The sequence below is a fragment of the Chiloscyllium plagiosum genome, unplaced genomic scaffold, assembly GCF_037043375.1.
Source record: "Chiloscyllium plagiosum isolate Xiang-an unplaced genomic scaffold, Cpla_swu_hap1 HiC_scaffold_23, whole genome shotgun sequence".
Classification (NCBI taxonomy): Eukaryota; Metazoa; Chordata; class Chondrichthyes; order Orectolobiformes; family Hemiscylliidae; genus Chiloscyllium; species Chiloscyllium plagiosum.
Genome location: NW_028270161.1, coordinates 30,815,612 through 30,831,027, shown reverse-complemented (window position 1 = coordinate 30,831,027; position 15,416 = coordinate 30,815,612). Strand labels below are relative to the sequence as shown.

The 15,416-nt window shown below is 43.1% G+C and overlaps 1 protein-coding gene across 8 annotated transcripts in view; it reads left to right on the top strand.

Annotated features, from left to right (window-relative positions):
• cacna2d1 (calcium voltage-gated channel auxiliary subunit alpha2delta 1) overlaps positions 1-15,416 on the top strand; it is a 692,512-nt gene that overhangs the window by 626,317 nt on the left and 50,779 nt on the right. For all 8 annotated transcript variants that reach the window (XM_087999530.1, XM_043713764.2, XM_043713767.2 and 5 more), the window contains 2 exons: positions 6,524-6,608; positions 12,537-12,599. In XM_087999530.1, coding sequence (XP_087855656.1) covers positions 6,524-6,608; positions 12,537-12,599 — 148 coding nt within the window. The remainder of the gene's footprint in view (positions 1-6,523; positions 6,609-12,536; positions 12,600-15,416) is intronic.

Genomic DNA, 15,416 nt, shown 5'->3' with positions numbered 1-15,416 from the left:
TTCAGTGTCACCAGCATCTCTGATCCCTCATCCTTCCTAATCTGAATTTTACCTTAATTGCTTAACCTGATAGCAAGTCTTGGCTTGTAGCAATGCAACTGCTTGCTATGTGAACTGGATATTGTAATTTCATGTGCTTGTTCTGCTCTTTGGTGACTCCTGTGGCTATGCATTTTATGGCCACTGAGGTAGATCCTATACCTGCTTAATGTTTAATTCATGCACAATTCCTCTTGTTTGAAAGATGGATTAACTAACACAGTGGTGGGAAATGGCTGACTATATACAAACAAGCTGATTTGTTTTAGATAGAATATGCCAGTGAGCAAAATAATATTTGAATAATTGCTTCTCAGAACAAAGTATAACTCGAATCCCTACGGTGTGGAATCAAGCCCTTCGGCTCAACAAGTCTGTACCAACCCTTTGAAGAATAACCCCCCCAAACCCATTCCTCTACAATCTTAAATTTGCCCCTAACTAATGCACCTAACCTACACATCCCTGAACACTATGGGCAATTTTGATGGCCAATTTACCTGACCTGCACATCTTTGGATTGTGGGAGGATACCAGAGCACCTGGAGGAAACCCACTCAGACACTGGGAGAATGTGCAACCTCCACATAATCGCCCAAGGCTGGAATTAATCCTGGGTTCCTAGCACTCTGAGGCAGCAGTGCTAACCACTGAGCCATATTAGATGATTATTTGAATAGAAACAGTGCCCTCTTGAATGTCTCAACTGACTCTCCTTCCACCACCAGATCCTAACCACTTGTTGTGGGGCATAAAATTCTTCTCACATTGCATTTGCTATGTTTGTAAATCACTCCTGATTCTTTTGTGTGTGGTAACAATTTCTCCCGATCCAGATCTCTCATGATTTTTGAAAATTTATAGCAGATTCCCTCTTAGCCTTCCTCTCTCCTGAAGAAATATACCAGCCTCTCCGATCTACCCTCACAAATGAACTTTCACATCTCTGGAAACATTTTTGTAAATCTCTTCTGTATTCTCTGCAATATGTTCGCATCCTTCCCAAATTGTGGCAGCCAGAACAGTACACAATGTTCTGTCTGAAATCTAATCATTGTCAACTATAAATTCAACATGATGTTCTTGCTCTTGTCCTTTATGCTTTGTTAATAAAGCCCAGGACATTGGGTGCTTCATTAGCAATGAGGTAGCACTCCATAGCCCTCCACTCCACCTTCCCGATGCCAGTTGTCTCAATCATGCAGTGACAGGACGGTCAGTTTGCATTTCCCACAACCAGCACAATGAGTCTCCTGCTTACTACTGGGTGAAGGGCAATGGCAACAGGATTTCACACTGAGGGCCTGAGTTGGCAACAGGGCCATCCAGGACCTTTACCACCCTGGTCTTAACTGTGACAGTGTTGGGAATGCAGCATGGTTCCCACCCAGCACCCTTTTGTTTGATTAAATACCTAATGCCACCAAAATGGCAAAAGGGGAGGACCTAAAATTCCCCCCATATTACCATTACTGTTGACCTAATGCTGCATTTTTGGGTGACCAGAGTGTCAAATGTTGATGGACCTGCCATTGATTGCACTATGGAATCAAAATGTCAGCATTCTCCCTCATGAGATATGATCTGACAGCTCAGGCCATTGAAAGGTCATTAAAGGAATCTTGCGTGATATGTATTAACCTCTTAGCCTCTGACAGGCATCTCAATGGAGTTCCATTCTACATTCCCTTGAAAGCAGAATAGTGAGATCAGTATTAAATCAACTCTGAGCTGATCCTTCTATTCATTTTTGATCTTTAAAAAAGATCCTTTTCTCTCACCTGTAATTATTCTCTCTCTTCTGAAAATGGTTGGGACCTTAAACAACGTAGTTTTCTGAATGTTTGCCTCTTTCTAGTCCCTCTATTGTCACATTGACAGATATCCGTTCAGATTCTATTGGCCTCATGCCCGGAATTCAGAGCCAAAATCTTTAAAACTGATCAGCTCCTGCTGGCTTTTAAAACTTCTTCAAAAAAGAATCTTTCTGGACACTTTTGACATTCAACTCTCGATTGCTGCTCAACACAGCTTCTGACCATCATCAACAACAATTCCTGTCCTTACTGGGTCATCATTGAAGCTTATATTTCTGAACCAAATCCTCATTCAGTCCAGGATGAGCTGCTCAAGCGTGGAAGCCGTGATTTGAAAAAATAAACAAGTTGATTTTTAAATGCAGTGTAGATACAATATTGTTTTATATTCAATTCATTTGAGCCACTAAAATAACAATCACTAAAATAACAATCCAGTCTGAGGTTTTTGCATTCTGATTTAGTACATTAGAAGAATGAGTGAGGATCTAATTGAAACTTACAGAATACAGGTTGTTCTGTTATACCATGCATTTAATGTGAATTTGCTGGAACGTGATTGACAAATTGGGGACGCTGTTTCTAAAGTGCGAACTTTTAGAACGTGTGTTGGCTATAATGCGATTATAGTACCAGCAGCCTAAGCACTGTTTCGCCCAAGAACACAACCATTGTGTTATAGAAGAACTGACTGACTGTACTGAAAGGCATGGATAGAGTGGATACTGGGAAGATGTTTCCATCAGCAGGAGAGATTAGGGCCCGAAGGCAGAGCCTTGGAGTAAAGGGAAGACCCTTTAGAACACAGATGAGGAGAATCTTCTTCAGCCAGAGAGTGTTGAAGCTTTGGAATTCATTGCTACAGAAGGCTGTGGAGGCCAATTCGTTGAGTATATTTAAGACAGAGATAGATAGGTTCTTGATTGTCAAGGGAAGAAGGCTGGAGAATAGAGTGCAGAAACTTATCAGCCATGATGGAATGGTGGAGCAGACTTGATCATAGAATTCTTACAGTCTGGAAACAGGCTCTTAGGTCCAACAAGTCCACACCAATCCTCTGCAGGGTATCCCACCCAAACCTATTCCCATACCCTATTGCTCGACATTGACTAATGCACCTAACCTATGCATCTCTGAACACTATGGGCGATTTGAGCATGGCCAATTCGCCTAATCTGCACATCTTTGGATTGTGGGAGGAAACCAGAGCACCCGGAGGAAACCACACAGACACTGGGTGAATGTGCAAACTCCACACAGTTGCCTGAGACTGGAATCGAACCTGGATCCCTGACACTGTGAGGCAGCAGTGTTAACCACTGAGCCACCGTGCTGCCCCACATTGGCCCAAATTCTGCTCCTTTGTCTTATGGTCTTATTTGAACATTATGATTATGGAACAATAGTGCATCCTGCAATTAATACTTAACCATATTCAAATAATGAAATATTAGGATCATGATCTTCCTGCTGGAGGGAGAAATGTGTTTTAGGTTACACAGTTTGACTTTATATAGTTCAGATGATGTTTGATGTAAGGATATATTTATATTACATAATGATTCAGTTACAGCAATGGTTCTTTTATTGCTGTTATTTTTCCAATTCTTACTTGTTGGAGAGCTATTCTTGGTTCAGTTTGAAAATTAGATGAGAAAATCTTGGGTTGGAATCTTCCCAGGCCCTGAACAATATGGACTATGATGAGAAATTTGGGAGAATTGCATGAGAGGTTGAATGATGCTTTTCTCAACATCAAAATCAATAAGAGCAACAATAAAATCAATCATTTTCCAATTAAGTTTGAGACAAGACACTCACTAGTGTGTGGTAAGAGACCAGTTAATGGAATTAGTACTCATTATCACTCTCATTTTATCTTGAATGTACCTGATTAGTGTGCACTCTTCTATTCTCCCACCTGCTGGATAGAATCTAGACACTGAAATGAAAATTGGGGAGGTTTCTTGGTTACTCCAGTGTAACTTTTCCACGTAAGTTACTGGTTAATGTTCCAGTTGTGACATTGAGAAAGCACAGTGCTTTACAGTGACAGGTCCACCCTCAAGTGATTGATCACTGCAGGCAACCCTGACAAGCTGCCTGGCTTTGGGTCTGCAGTAAACTTCAAGACAAGACTGGAATGCTGCGAGCATCCAGGTAAGCTCAATGGGAGTGAGGTTTAGAGTGGTGCTGAAAATGTGTTGCTGGAGAAGCGCAGCAGGTCAGGCAGCATCCAGGGAACAGGAGAATCGACATTTCGGGCATAAGCCCTTCTTCAGGAAGGGCTTATGCCTGAAGAAGGGCTTATGCCCGAAATGTCGATTCTCTTGTTCGCTGGATGCTGCCTGACCTGCTGCGCTTCTCCAGCAACACATTTTCAGCTCTGATCTCCAGCATCTGCAGACCTCACTTTCTCCTTAGAGTGGTGCTGGAAAAGCACTGCAGGTCAGGCAGAGACAAGACCCGAGGGCAGAGCCTTAGAGTCAAGGGAAGACCATTTAGAACAGAGATGAGGAGAAACTTCTTCAGCCAGCCCAATTGTTTCCCACTCTTCGGATGCTGTCTGTCCTGCTGTGCTTTTCCAGCACCATTCTAATCTTGACTCTAACCTCCAGCATCTGCAGTACCCACTTTCACCTCAATGTGAGTGAGCACTAAGAGAGTGAGTGGGCAGTCCTGTGATGCAGCCTGCATCCAATCCATGAGCTGGGTGCCTGTACCTGTGTGCTAAATGTAGTTGCTGCAGCATTACCATGCTAGTGGCTGGTACACTGTAAAGAGCAGCATTCTGTAAGTGGGTCAGAGATGTGTCGTGATGATAAGTCAAATGCCTGTGTTCATGGACACAGGGTGTGTGTGGTCACTGCTCATTGGGTACACACTGAGATGTTAGTGCCGGGTGGCTGACTGAAGGAGCAAGCAGAGAATATTTGCCAGAATATAGTGAAACTCAGCCCTTGGACTTCTTGCAGGCCATACAGGTGAAATGGTTACTGCTACCTTACTGCCAGGATATAAGTCCCAAGGTTAAGACTGATTGTGAGTCTCGAGGTTGGACAGGGCAGGCAGCAAGGGTGTGGTAGCAGTCTTCACAGTGGCAGCCTCTCGGTTGGGCCAATATCTCTCTGGGTCAGCAGTTCTTTAGCGCTGTCAATACAAGTGGCCACTACTAGGGCTGCTGCCTTGCAGGAGAACATGGCAGGCTCTGGTGTTTGGAATGGTAAATGCTGGGACTCCATCCTTCAAACATAGAACTTCGGAATACAATGGCCATAACCTCCATCCAGATAAACCACTGGGAGTATGTAGTTGTTGGCCTCCCAATTGATAGGGGTGGGGGGCTACTGTTACCAAGCACACTTTGAATTGCACACTTGCTACCATTCCTGCTACCGTTGGTAGGAGAGCATTGGCGAGCTGTCCTACTGTGGCTCCCAACAATTACCCATCCTGGCCATCTCCAAGCCCGGTGCCCAGGGCTTGTCCACTATGTCAGTGCACTGGTCTCATAATGTGAGGTAACAGAGTTTTAGTTCCTCCCCATTATTCACCACAATTTCTGTTCTGACCAGTTGAGACGGGCTACAAGGTAGATGCAATTTGCTTCTTGTAAAGAAAGAATAATTAAGAATTCAATTCGCAGCATTTGTGTTTACTTTCAACTGGCTAGCATAGATTATGCATGGCAAGAGTTCAGGTCAGCAAGTTGTTCTTTTCGCTCACGTGCCATCTGAAAGGTTAAAAAAAAAAGCCTTGCATTTATGAAGCACTTTCCATGAACACTAGACATCTTAAAGTGCTTTATAGCTCATGAAATATATCAATACAAGTGGCCACTAATAGGGCTGCTGCCTTGCAGGAGAACATGGCAGGCTCTGGTGTTTGGAATGGTAAATGCTGGGACTCCATCCTTCAAACATAGAACTTCGGAATACAATGGCCATAACCTCCATCCAGATAAACCACTGGGAGTATGTAGTTGTTGGCCTCCCAGTTGATGGGGGTGGGGGTTTCTCCATTGTCATAATAAGAAATTTGGCATCAATTTACTGAAAACTACTTGAAACAGTGATGTGTTTCACTGCTTTTGTGATGCAGACTGGGGGATAAATGTTCACAAGTGCACAGGGAATAACTCTCCAGTTCTTCTTTGAAATAGTGGAAAGGACCTGCATTTAACATCTCACCTGAAAGACAGTTGCTCCAACAATGGAGCGTTCTGTCAGCTCTCCACAGGAACACTGACCTTGATTTTTATGCTGATGTCCTGAAGTGGGACTTGAAGATTAGAAAAATAACCTACAGAACCAGTAAAGAATAACTTGGAAAATAAAGAAAACAAAATAAATGAATAGAATACAGGTTTAATTTACTTAAAATTTAGGGTCTCTGACAATGGCCAGAGCTGAGATCACTTAACTGCAGAGGAGGAGTGGATGTGAGGTGGGTGGTTAATCATGATTTAGGGAAGAGTACAGGGCAATAACAATGTAAGTTGCATTACATGGGATAGCTGTCATTTTCTGTGAGTTGGAGTTGAATTTTATAGGGCCTGAAGCTGCAATTACTAGCATTGTAAGAGAAATGACAGCTTTTATGTTGATGTAATACTGTCTCTCCTCAGGTTTTATAGTTCTTTTCTAATACTTTCTTTGTTTTTCCAGGCAAAACTGACCTAATCAATAACTTGTTACTTGATGCTGGATTTACAAGTGAACTTGTAACAAACTATTGGGCAAAACAAAATCCGTAAGTTCTGACTTTCCATTTCATGTGACTTGTAATAGGGTTGACTGTCTCATTTTGAGCAAGCATCTATCTACACCATAGGCATGCATTTACACATTAAGACATAAAATGTTACATCTTTTTATGCAACTGTGCTGTACAGAAAATAAACCGCGGTGTTGTGCGAGTTTTATAATATGTTGCTTTCACAGTTGTGAATGAAACGGATTGAGTCAATCCCTGGTATCTGATGTGAATTTTATTTCAGTGGTGCAAATGACTAGTTAAAAGAATGGAGCTGAGGTGCTTATGTATAAGGAGGGAACAGGTTGTGTCTGTGTTCAGGGAATTGAATCAGGCTTGTCAAGTTAAGTAGTTTAGTATGTTATCTTGTGTGGATTAATTATTAAATATATGTTAGATATTTTAAAAATTATATACTACATTTTTTAAAATTGCCTTTGTTGTAAAGCTGCGGCTAACTTAAATCTTCAGACAGCCACCTGGTGGCATCATGTTGCATGAGCTGGGTGAACTATGTTGCCATTGGGTGGATTTGTTCCACATCCCCTTTAAGGTTGGGACCTTCAAGGTCTGCTCAGACAAGATGTGATTTTTGTTCATGCTAGTTTGAAAACATCTGATCTCAGAGTCTGAGCAGACTCAGGCCTGGTTAGTACTTGGATGGGAGACTGCTGGGAATACCAGGTGCAATGGGCCTGTGTGTTGGTGGTTAGCTTTGATGTTTAGCGAGTGATGCTAAGAACGCCATGGTTGGGTATTCAATCCACAGACTGGCCAGTGCTGCTAGCTTGGTGTTTTCAATTGAACCACGTACTAACATTGTTTTGAGGCATCCCTATCCTTCCCCTCTCTATGCAACTGACACATACTGGTGGCAATGAGCTGTTCAACTCTTTTTTTTCTTTCCACGCCGGTGCTTCCATGCTCAAGATGCCTCTGTCAAAAGATCTGCTACATCCATCTCCCGAGGAGAAGAAGAAGAAGCACCACCCAGTTCTACCTCCGACCTAAGATCCACAGCCTGACTACCCAGCTGACCTATTGTCTCAGCCTGCTCCTGCCTCACCAAGCTCATCTCCACCTACCTCAATACTGTCCTGGTCCAGGCGCTCCCCACATACGTTCAGGACACCACCCATGCCTTCCACCTCCTCCAACACCTCCGTTTCCCTGGATCCCAACATCTCATCTTCACCATGGACATCCAGTCCCTATACACCTCCATCTGCCACGACCAGGGCCTCCAAGACCTCCGTTTCTTCCTCCCCCAACTTCACCACCAATACCCTTCCACTGGCACTCTCATTTGTTTGGCTGAACTGGTCCTCACCTTCAACAATTTCTCCTTCAAATCCTCTCACTTCCTCCAGATGAAAGGGGTAGCCATGGGCACCTGGATGGGCCCCAGCTATGCCTGTCTCTTTGTCGGCTACATCGAACAGTCTATCTTCAGCTACACCAGCACCACTCCCCACTTTTTCCTCTGCTATATTGATGACTGTATCAGCGCCACCTCATGCTCCCATGAGGTGATTGAACAGTTCATCAACTTCACCAACACGTTCCATCCCGATGTTAAATTCACCTGGACCATCTCTGACACCTCTCTTCCTTCCTGGACCGCTCCATCTCCATCAACCGTGACCGGTTCAACACTGACATTTTCTACAAACCTACCGACTCCCACAGCTACTTGGATTACACCTCCTCTCACCCTGCCTCCTGCAAAAATGCTGTCCCTTATTCCAAATTGCTCCACCTCCGCCGCATCTGCTCTTAGGAGGACCACTTCCACCACAAAACACACCAGATGGCCTCCTTCTTGAAAAACTGCAAATTCCCTTCCCACATAGTTGTTGATGCCCTCCAGCACATCTCATCCACCTCCCGCACCTCCGCCCTAGATCCCCACCCCTCCAACTACAACAAGGAACTCCCCATTCCTCACCTTCCACCCACCAACCTTCCGCCACCTACAAACGGACCCACCACCAGAGATATATTTCCCTCCCCATCCCTATCCGCTTTTCGCAAAGACTGTTCCTTGTGCGACTACCTCATCAGGTCCACACCCCCCCCAACAACCCACCCTCCCGCCTCGGCATCTTCCCTTGCCACCACAGGAATTGCAAAACCTGCACCCACACCTCCCCCCTCACCTCGGTCCAAGGCCCCAAAGGAGCCTTCCACATCCATCAAAGTTTCACCTGCACATCCACACATGCCATTTACCGTATCCATTGCTCCCGATGTGATTTCCTGTACATTGGGGACACAGAATGCCGATTCACAGAGCGCTTCAGAGAACATCTCTGGGACACTCACACCAACCAACCCTACCGTCCCGTGGCTGAACACTCCCAGTCTGCCGAGCACATGCAGGTCCTGGGCCTACTCCATTGCCACTCCCTTACCACTTGCTGCCTGGAGGAAAAACACCTCATCTTCCATCTTAGGGCCCTCCAACCCCATGGCTTCAATGTGGATTTCACCAGTTTCCTTATTTCCCCTCCCCACCCCCCACCTTACACCAGTTCCAAACTTCCAGCTCAGCACCCTCCTCATGGCCTGTCCTATCTGTCCATCTTCCTTCCCACCTATCCGCTCTACTCTCCACTCTGACCTATCACCTTTACTCCTACCTCCATCCACTTACTGCATTCTCAGCTGCCTTCCCCCCAGCCCCACACCCCCTCCCGTTTATTTCTCCACTCCCGAGGCTCCCAGCTTCATTCCTGATGAAGTGCTTTTGCCCGAAACATTGGTTTTCATGCTGCTCCGATGCTGCCTGACCTGCTGTGCTTTTCCAGCACACTCTCGACTCTAGTCTCCGGAATCTGTAGTACTCACTTTTGCCATATAGGGCCCTGACTCATCTGCACAAAACACACAGCACTTCTTCAAAACTTAATATTGATTCACGTTTAACATTTAACATCATAAATTAAAGTTAAACCTGCCATGATGGTTCATCCCCCGCTCAATTAAACCTGAACTACTTGCATTTTATCCATTCCATCTATCGTATGATTGGTTGAATTCCAGTGGTTTCCAAAGTGCCGGTTGGGATCTCCAAGTGGGGTCCTGAACTAAAACCTTGGGGTCCTGAGTTCTGAGGTACCAATGGCTGCCAGGAGTTCTGTCTGAATTATATTAGCTAACCTCCTGTCCTAACAGACTCTTGCTTCCCTATCCTCCTGAATTTTCAAGCCTTGACATAGGGTCACAATGGGGCAGCATTGATCGACTCTCCTTTATTCTGTGTCCCTTCCTGATCATCCTCTTCCTCCACCTTTCTCCCTCTCAGATCATACTTTCAACCTTAATCTGTTACCTGGGTTGATCTGAAAGGTGCCTCTCTTTCTTCCTGTCATAGCCTTTGTTATCTACTTGCTTAATCTCCTGAGAAATTTGGAAATTAGGACTAGGCTGGATAATTCCTTTTTGACTGGCACAGTAGAATGGGCAGTGTCCTTCTGTCCAGTATTGTCGCTGTCTTTCTCTAAACCCACCTTTGGCATATTGTCTTCTGTTTTTGTTGTACAGCTTGCCCTTTATCAAAGGTATAAGTTGCTAATTGAGTAAACGAGTGAAGAAATCTTGTGTCAGAAAGACACATAGCAACTTACATGAAGAAGGCTACAATGGTAAGAGGGAAAGGGGAAAAGAGTAACAGAGAATAGGCAGGAAGCTTCAAGGGGAACAACGTGCAGCGGACAAATAAAAGGGAGAGGAACAAACAAGATTATTGGGTGATTGCAATAAGATGCTCAATTTTATCAGTCATAAATTCCATCCTTGCTTTTGTATTTCCACTGTGCATTGATGCATCCCCATTAATTGTGAAAACTATCCATCTCACTTGGCCCATTATAACCACATCGGTGCATTGTGTCCTCTGGGAAGGGACTTCATATTCACAATATGATAAGACAGTTCTGTTATAAATGTAATATAAGAATTTAAAATGGAAAATATTGACAAACAATGTGCTTTGACATATTAGTTTTGCTAAATACACAGCACAGTATTCAGTCTAGCTATTATTGTGCATGTTCTGTTCAGGATGCTTGCGAGCTGAACTATGTCTTTACTATAGTGGAACAGCACAATGTCAAAACAGATCAATTCTAATGTACATCAGCTGTTTTCCTTAAAGAGCCATACCTAACATTATTCCTTTTAGTTGAATTTTCATCATTGTAAAATGTTTGGTTAAAGAAATCCAGTTGCCACGCAAATATTTTTATTTGCTCTGTGTGTTTACCAAGTAACAGGCTATTTATTCAAAATCTGGAAGTGTTTCACAAGAAACCTATCTCTGACACCAAATTTCAAAAGCAAACCATTGTAACCCTCATGGAACCCCACAAATTTAGTATTTTTTTATCATGGTGTTGGGAAGAAATTACAGAGTTGTGAATGCAACCCAGTCCATCATGGAAAGCAACCTTCCTTTCATTGACTTTGTCTACACTTCCTGCTGCCTCAGGAGAAAGACCTCGCCAACCCTGATTATCCTGACCTCCACCCTCTTCCATTGGGCAGAAGATACAAATGTTTGAAAACTCGGGTCAACAGATTCAAGAACAGCTTCCTCTCCGTTGTTATTAGGCTTATGAATGGACCTCTCCTATATTAGAGTTGATCTGTCTCTGCACCTTCTCTATAGCTGTAACACTGTAATCTGTGTGCCATTCTATCATATGATTAGATTAGATTAGATTAGATTAGATTAGATTAGATTAGATTAGATTAGATTACAGTGTGGAAACAGGCCCTTTGGCCCAACAAGTCCACACCGACCCCGCCGAAGCGCAACCTACCCATTCCCCTACATTTACCCCTTACCTAACACTACGGGCAATTTAGCACGGCCAATTCACCTGACCTGCACATCTTTGGACTGTGCAATCCTTTATCCAAAATCCTGGGGGTGGGGGGTGGGGGGGACAGTTGTTTTTTGGAATTTGGAATGTTTTGGATTTCGGAATAAATGACATTTTCACAGTGAAATGAGAAAAAAGCTAACAGCAGAAGCACATGTGGATAGTACGAGCACTGAGACACACTTGACGCCTGCCAGTGCGGGCTGAGTGGGTGTGGAGTTGGCTTACCTGGTCGCACGCCAAAATGATGCTCCACACTCCACAAAAAATGTCAGATTTCGGAGCTTTTCAGATTTTGGAATTTTGGATAAAAGATTGTGTACCTATATTACCCTGACGAACTTATGTAGGGTCTGATTTGTCTGGTTATCATGCAAAACAATACTTTTCACTGTACCTTGGTACACATGACAATAATAAATCAAATCAAAATTAAAGTTAAACCTGCCATAATAGTCCATCCCCCGCTCAATTAAATATGAGTGAGTGGTTTGAAGTTGAACACATCTCCCACCATTTATGCCTCGGTAACACTGGTTGCAATGGACACTGATTTGTCCTTGGTAACTGTTGTTTTAGCAGTTAGCTTTTAGAAATCAGTTTTCCTCAAAGCAGCCTGTCATAAAGAGATTGACTGCTTAGGGAAACTGCTGATACAAATTACCAGTCAGCTTTTGGAATTTGCCAGGTCCATACCATAGGGTGCTCCAGTGACTTGCCTGTCCTCTACCCTGGCCCTACCCCTGAACACAAGGCATGTGCTCCTGGCACCATTATGGATCTCTGTGCCTTTAAGATATTTTGGGGAATTTCACTGCAAGATGTGGAAAAGGGTGAGGGATATATATTGGTCCCCTTGAAAGATAATTTGATGCCATATCAACATTCATGAAGTCTGGTCTTCCTTTACAAACAGGAATGAGGCTCCACACAGTGCCAAAACAAGTTTGCATTTTCACGTCAAGTAAGACTGATAGTGCATGTGAGAGGATTCTGTGATTCTACTCAAGTCATTAAATTTTTCTTTGTAAAACAGGGCCGGAGTTCTTGCAAGATTCGTAGCGACTGATGGAGGAATTACAAGGATTTATCCCAAAAGGTAGGACTTTTGAAATGAAGGATGCATGTCCTTGTGTCAGTTGTTCATTCATTGCAGCTAATTACAAGTCATTGAGGATCTGAGATTTATCCTGTGGTGAGAGTGGACGAGCTGTGGAGAAGTGGGTTAAATATACGGGCAGTGAGGATGGGAGTGAGTCCAGATTATGGAGGGTAGTTGAGGAAGCCTATAAGCCGGGAAGGAAAATGAGAAACTTTGACTCTGAGTTAATGATCAGGTTTTTGAAATATGTGGGAGATTGGATGCTGTCCACCCACATGGGTTATTCTGATAGATGTCTGGATCCAGATGGATGGTGGAAAATGCCTCATTTCTTGGATTTACCCTCCACTCGTGAATGTACCCTCACCATGTGGATCTGCCTTTCCCCCCTCAATCTGTCCTCATTTACATGGTCCGCACTTGCTTCTTGGTTCAATGATCTCCTCCAGGATATACCTCATCTTGTGGCTCTGTCCTCACAACCTGGAACCAGCTACCTGGATCCACCAGGCCCTCACTTTGTTGATCACAAGATTCAGGAAACCCGAGGTGAACACAGTTAACTTTGAAAATGGAAATAACAATGAAGCTCGCAAAATCATATCTAATTTACCAGCCCATTCCTTGGTGCAGGCTGGTCACCTGCACTCTATCAAATTCAAAACAGCTTGAAGGTGAGTTTGAATCAGGAAGCTGATCCTCATGATTTTAACCTTAACCCACCTTCTCTTCTTGATATGTTTCAAGTCCTCGCCACTAGAATAACATCCATTATAAACTTTCTCAGTAATTTATGAATAGTGATTGCTAGGCAATACCACAAATAAGTTACAAAATAAATGATGATTAGGTTGTCTTGCTACAGCATGTTGAACCAACATACCTCACATTGTATTCTAATTTATTTACAAATGAATCTGATAAAGAAATACACTGCGAACAACTGGACATAGTGACACATACAAATAGGTTTGCTAAATAGTCAACTGCTTCTGGAATAGCAGGAGGCAGTGTGCATGCCTGTTAGTTAATCGTGAATTTGAAATTAAGAAACTAAAATCTGAAGAAATCGTTTACCAAAATATGATTGCATTGTGTGTATGGTTGAAATTGTAACCTATTATTTTCATTTTTGGATTTTCTAGCATTGCACACTCCATAATGTCTGGCATTCAGGACCCTACTGAAGGTTATTGCACTATGCAAAACTGAAAACAAACACATTAACCCTTTTATCTTTTGTGTTTTTGTCACGTTGTTCTCTTTTGTTGTTGTCTATATTTCGCTTTGATGTGATGCTGATCTTTCCTTATGTTCACATCATATCTCGGTCAAATTGTAGGCAGAAGGGAATTTGAGACATGTTTAAGCTTTTCATCTTAGGCTTACATACATCCCCTTTTAGTCATGTCATCAATAGAATGTTGATACAAAGACAATGCCTCCCTCTGGTTCAGTCTAAATATACATGTTCTGACAATGGAGACAATTTTGACTCAAAGTTTATTAAGGGTGAAATGTAACAAACAGAGTCAAAGTAAGAAGGCCTAGGATCTGGTCCCAAGCCCCAGGAATTTGGCCATTGCCAAACTCAAGGTTGGCAGACTATACTTAAAACAATGCATTGTTTGATCCACCAATAGGAATGACAGAGTGGTGCCAGGATGAAGAAGAAGATAAAACCTCATTTCTTCCATTCCTTCTGATGCAAGTAGGCCTCAAGTTTGAATGTACTTGATTACTTCTGGGATCACTTACAAGGATGGCCCTGTGCCTTCAACTGGACTTTTTTCAAACATTTTTAGCTGGCAAGAATATATGTGTGGCCTTAGAAGGTTTGTACTGGGTAAAACTTGAAAAGTTGTCTAGGAAACCAGTCAGGTCAATACTGTGTGGATGTAGAAGAACAGTTTGCCTTTGTTATTCGCTTCCTTCAGAAAATCGCTGAGATTCTTACAAGGGGCAAATCTGGAAAGAAATGAGTTATGTTCCATTTTCAGCTGCCCTCCAGCAATTCCATTAGTGAAGGCTCAGTGTCTGATTGGAATCTTGGTTGCTTGCCTAAAATTCAAAGATATTGCTGATTGATCAGTTTAATGGATATAGCAGATGCTTATAGTTCTCAAGGAACCCGAGCAAAAATGAAGTCAATGCAAACGAGGGTTATAAATCTGCTGGTTGCAGTTATTGCTAGCTCAAAGAAAAATGATTCTTATTGCTGGAGGCCAATCATTTCATTCGAAGGGGTTTGCTATTGGTTCCAGTCATGACCTCAGCCAGACATCCTCAGCTGCTTGGCACTGTCCGAACCCTAAGGCCAGAAGTGATGACTCCACAATGTTCAGAATCATCGACAGCACCTCAGAACCTGAAACAATCAGTGCATGCATGCAGCAAGACCTGAACAACATTCAGGCATGGGATGTTAAGTGGCAAATAAAATTCATGCCAAACAAATTCCAAAAAATTATCATCTCCAACAGGAGAGAAACTAATAATTTCCCTTTAATATTTATTGGTATTACCATCATAAAATTCTTCATTATCAACATCCTGGAGAGCTACTATTGATAAGACACTTAACTGGACCAGCCACATCAATATTATGGCTGCAGGAGCAGGTCAGAGACTGGGAGTTCTGGGTATCTCACCTCCTGGTTCTTTGAAGCCAGTCCATTATCTGCAAGGCACATGTCAAGGTGCAAAGAAATATTTTTCATTTGTCTGGATGAAAGTCGAGGGGTATATTGTTTATAAGATTTGGGATGTCATGTTGTGGCTGTTCAGGACATTGGTGAGGCCACTTTTGGAATA